This window comes from Antrostomus carolinensis, unplaced genomic scaffold (assembly GCF_000700745.2).
Source record: "Antrostomus carolinensis isolate BGI_N321 unplaced genomic scaffold, ASM70074v2 scaffold34187, whole genome shotgun sequence".
Lineage (NCBI taxonomy): Eukaryota > Metazoa > Chordata > Aves > Caprimulgiformes > Caprimulgidae > Antrostomus > Antrostomus carolinensis.
The window spans coordinates 11,494-15,867 of NW_010327218.1; the positions used below are offsets into that span (position 1 = coordinate 11,494).

Below are 4,374 nucleotides of genomic sequence, written 5' to 3' on the forward strand. Positions count from 1 at the left end.
AGATGTTTTCTCACATCACCTCCACAGTTGTGTCATTGCCACCTGTCACCCCCATCCTGGCTCTGAGAGTTGCTGGGATGACACAAGAGGGTGTGAAAAGCTTTCTTGGTGGGAGCCATCCAACAGCTCTGGCTGTGTTTGCAGAGAGCATGGACCCATCACTTGCTGCAGTTGTTGGATTGATGTTGTTTGGAGTCTGAAGAGCAGAGCAGCTGGTGTTTGACCTCGAAGAGCCACAGAGCTCCCAACTGTCACATAAGAGGCATGTGAACAAATAGAAGAAGCACTCAAATGATGCAAGGAGGACATTGGTGCTGAGACATTTATGCCAATGCTGAGACCTCTTTAGACATTTTAACATCTTGAAAAGTCCTTGAAAACATCCAGAATTTTGAACTTAGGCTTTTTAATCTAAATGAAGCTCAGAAAAAATCTGAAGGGAAGGAGGAAAATAACCAAGACAAGAGACTGAAGAAGGAATAAACTTTTCACATCCAGGATTAGAGGTGAGAAAGGAGCCATGATCAGGGTTCCTCTGTCATACCGTGTCCCTTCTGCAGTGCTTCCTACCTTGTGCAGGTGCCCAGGGACCTTCTCATCCCAGCGCCCAACCAGCCAAGGTTGCCCCTCACAAAGGTCAGGTGCCACTTCACATTTCTCAGCTTCACATTTCTCAGCAGCTTTGAACACCAACATCTTAGTTTTCCCACCCAGCAGCCTCCAGGACACTGAAAGATCTGAAGCAAAGACACATCCAGGAAAAAGGAGCAGGAACCAAAATCCGCTGAGATCAAAGCACTTTTGTCTAGAGATTTTCAATTAGATTAGGATACACTCTGTCTGCTTTTCCTTGCTGCGTTCATAATGCAGATGAGCTTCATGTCAGCTTGGCCTTCTTTCTTCCTACCATGTTGGCTCCAGCTTCATTTCATTAGTGACAGCCTGCCTTCATTAGTGCATTAATTGCCCAGGAATTACATGGCAATAAACCCTCCCAGAGCAAGGACCAGCAAAGCTGCATGTTGGGTCTGGCTGGACAACTGCAAGTATTTTCTGGACCAAAAGGATATGCACAGAAATACTAAAAAATAAACAAAATTTATTCAAACCAGACCTGGAATCTTTGAAACCTTTTTAGCCAAACCAAGAAGAGATGTTTTGTGAGTGTTAGATTTGGATTGAGCCATGGGTTGGAGATCTAGGAAATGAGCCCTCATCTCTCCCTGGGTGGACAGACCCCAAGACAAAAGTCAAATCAACAGAAAAACAATGAAGACACCACTCTCCATTTGTTTTCAGATGTGTCCCCATATGTTAGGTGGCCATGGGGACTTTCACCACCTGGTGACAGACACCTAAAGTGCAGGTCCTGGGCTGAGCTGAGCTCCCTTGGCTGCAGAAGAGAGTGATGCAGAGATCTGGCCACATCAAGACATGAGGGAAGAAGTTGAATCTACTTTGGAAATGATAAGCAAAAGGAAAGGAGGCCAGACAGTGTCCTTGGGGTGAGGGCTTGGGGAGCACTTCATGATCTCTTGGAGAAGAAGGACCTCAACATCTCCCCCAGTGACTCCATTCTCAAGAAAGTTACTTTGACTGCAACATCTCCTGGAGCATCCCACCATGAGACAGCATCTCTCCCTGGAGGAGCCTGCTCCACGTCTCCCTGTTAGCTCTGTGCAGCCCCTGGGGACAATTTGTCTGCCTCTGCCTTCAACCATCACTTTTTGCTCTTCCTCTGAGGACACAAACAGCACTTTATCAATAATTGATATTCCACTTCTTCACATTATTTTCTGAACCCTCTTGTTCCACACCAAACCAAAGCTCCTGCCCAACCCAGTTCACCAGGATATCAATGAGCCTGATGGTCGCTGTTCTCCCTCCAGGCTCTTTTCTCTTGGCCAGGAGGACTTGGGTCGGTGCCCATCTCTGTGGGGAAGGGATGGTGCAAAAACCACCAGTGAGGGAGGGCAGGAGGAGAAGCTGGCAATTGTGGTCAAACTCAAAACCCCACAGATAAAGGAAACCAACCCAAATTGTATGATCATGGCAGTGACTATTATCATGGATGTTTTAGTCGCAGCTGTTAATAAAAATACTAATAGTAATAAAATTGCAATGATGCTACGAATTGTTCCAATGCTGATAATAATAATAATAAGATTATTTATTAATTATGAGCCATTATCAGCATTTTCTAGTGTTTCTGTCTCCCCGATCTGTTCTAAACTCCAGCTGTATCATATTAATGCAAAATGAGGTATATGAGAAGGGCTTTTTCTTTCATGGCGTAACCAAGGCAGAAACATGGGAACAGCAAAGTCTGTCCCTGACCCCTCTGCTACTTGCTCCCCCCACCAAATGCCTTGTGCTGTGGGGATCAAGCGTTAGGTGGGATCTTGCATTTCACAGAATCCCAGAACTGCCTGGATGGGAAAAGCCCTTTAAGATCATCGAGTCCCATCATGAACCCAACACTGACAAGTCCCCGACTAACCCATGTCCCTCAGCACTATGTCTACACGACTCTTCAATCCCTCCAGGGATGGGGACTCCACCACTGCCCTGGGCAACCCCTTCCAATGTCTCAGAACCCTTTCAGCAAAGAAATTCTTCCTCACATCCCATCTCAACTGCCCTGGCCACAACTGGAGCCCATTTCCTCTTGTCCTGTCCCTTGTTCCTTGGTTGAACAGACCCACCCCCACCTCTCCCGCCCCTTTCACGGAGTTCTGAGTAAGGTTTACTACTCCTAGGGTTTACTACTCCTTCTAAGTAGGGTTTGCAGCTTCAGAGCAGCTGAGGCCCATGAGAGCTGCATGGCCAAACCCTGTGGGGTGGACAGAGGAAGAATTCAAAGTAATTTTACGTTTTTTGTCATTCTTTTCCCACAGTGGGCAGTGGGCACCCATGAGCCCCCAGGGAGCATGTTTCCCTGCAGGGTGCTGCAGCTCCCTCTGCCCTTGGCTCGTTGCTTGAAGGAGCAAAGGGAACAAAAGCCCCTGTCCAAAATTTGCCGATTTCTATGTATTTTTCAGGTTCAACTGTGGTTCCTGTGACCATGGTGCACACATACAGGGGGCTACACGGAGAGACTTTGCTGACAGCTGCTGGCTGTTTCTGCAGTGCCATGTTTAAACCTCACAGTGCAGAAATAAGCTTTTGGCAGCATGGGGGGTTTTGAAAAAAAAATCTCTTCTGGGACGTGTATTGAAATATTGGGGAAAGATCGGGGGAGATCCTCTTACTTGAAAACAGTTCATTGTATTGTAACCATCAGTGACTGATGTGTGCTTTGGATAAGCAGAGAAAATGGCCAAAGAATGTAACTATAAAGTATCATACTATTTAACACTTAAGATTGTTTTGTAGGAGGGAAGGAAAATGGGATAAAACACCTTATGTTAATTTATTCTCTGTGAAATAATTATAGGAGTTGGAAGGATTGTGGATTGATTACTAAGGATACTAATGTTCTGAGTATGGAAATGGATAATGGGAAAGCTATCGATTGAAATGATGATGGTTCAACGGGTGGTCTTGAAAGATACAGAGGATGTGGAGGAGGAAGGGGTTCAGTTGTAGGTTGTGCTACGGTGTCAGAATAGAAAAATAGAAGGTGGAGGGAATGGAAATTGGGAACAAGACAGGGAGAGCAACGTCCTGATGCTCCAGCTGTTGTGTGTGTCAGGTCAGGCATGTGCAGCGAGGTGGCGGAGACGGATGTGCAGCAAGGAGGGGTGGATATGGACCATGGCAGAGAGATGGATGTGTGGCAAGGAGGAGGGATGGATGTGCAGCAAGTTGAGAGCATCCATGTGAGGCAAAGAGGGATGGATGTGCAGTGAAGAGACAGGATGGATGTGCATTAACAGGGGATGGATGTGTGTTGAGAAGGGATGGATGGGCAGCAAGGAGGGATGGATGCACAGCAAGGAGGACAGAAGTGCAGTGAGGAGTTTGGAGGGACGTGCATTGAAGTGGGAAGGTGGACGAGCAGTCAGCAATGTGGGGTGATTGCTCTGCTATGTGTGTGTTACACGCTCTGGACCATGCGTGCATCCAGGGACCCGAGGTCTGCACGACCTCCACAGCTGTTCTGATAGCCATCTGCAACAACACGCAATGTTCTGGAGCTGCGGGGGGCCGGCATCGTCTGGGCTGGGCCCCCTGCAGCCATTCCCCATCCCTTTTGCTTTGGCTGCAAGAGTGAACACTGCGTCCTCTGATCTGACCCTGCTTCATGACTAACAGGGTCTCAGTGCTCACTCTGCCCTGTGCACTCCCCCAACCCAGGCATGAGGGCTGGGGGAGAAGGGGTGGGTGCTCCAGGAGCAGCTCCATGCCTGGGTGCTGGCTGCAAGCCCTGGG

General features: G+C 47.9%; 1 protein-coding gene across 1 annotated transcript in view; it reads left to right on the plus strand.

Moving 5' to 3' along the window:
- The first annotated feature begins 3,701 nt into the window (after nucleotides 1-3,701).
- Nucleotides 3,702-4,374, plus strand: part of ADORA1 (adenosine A1 receptor) — a 3,539-nt gene continuing 2,866 nt past the window's right edge. Inside the window, exons 1-2 of the mRNA XM_010171845.2 lie at nucleotides 3,702-3,821; nucleotides 4,258-4,289. Coding sequence (XP_010170147.2) covers nucleotides 3,702-3,821; nucleotides 4,258-4,289 — 152 coding nt within the window. The remainder of the gene's footprint in view (nucleotides 3,822-4,257; nucleotides 4,290-4,374) is intronic.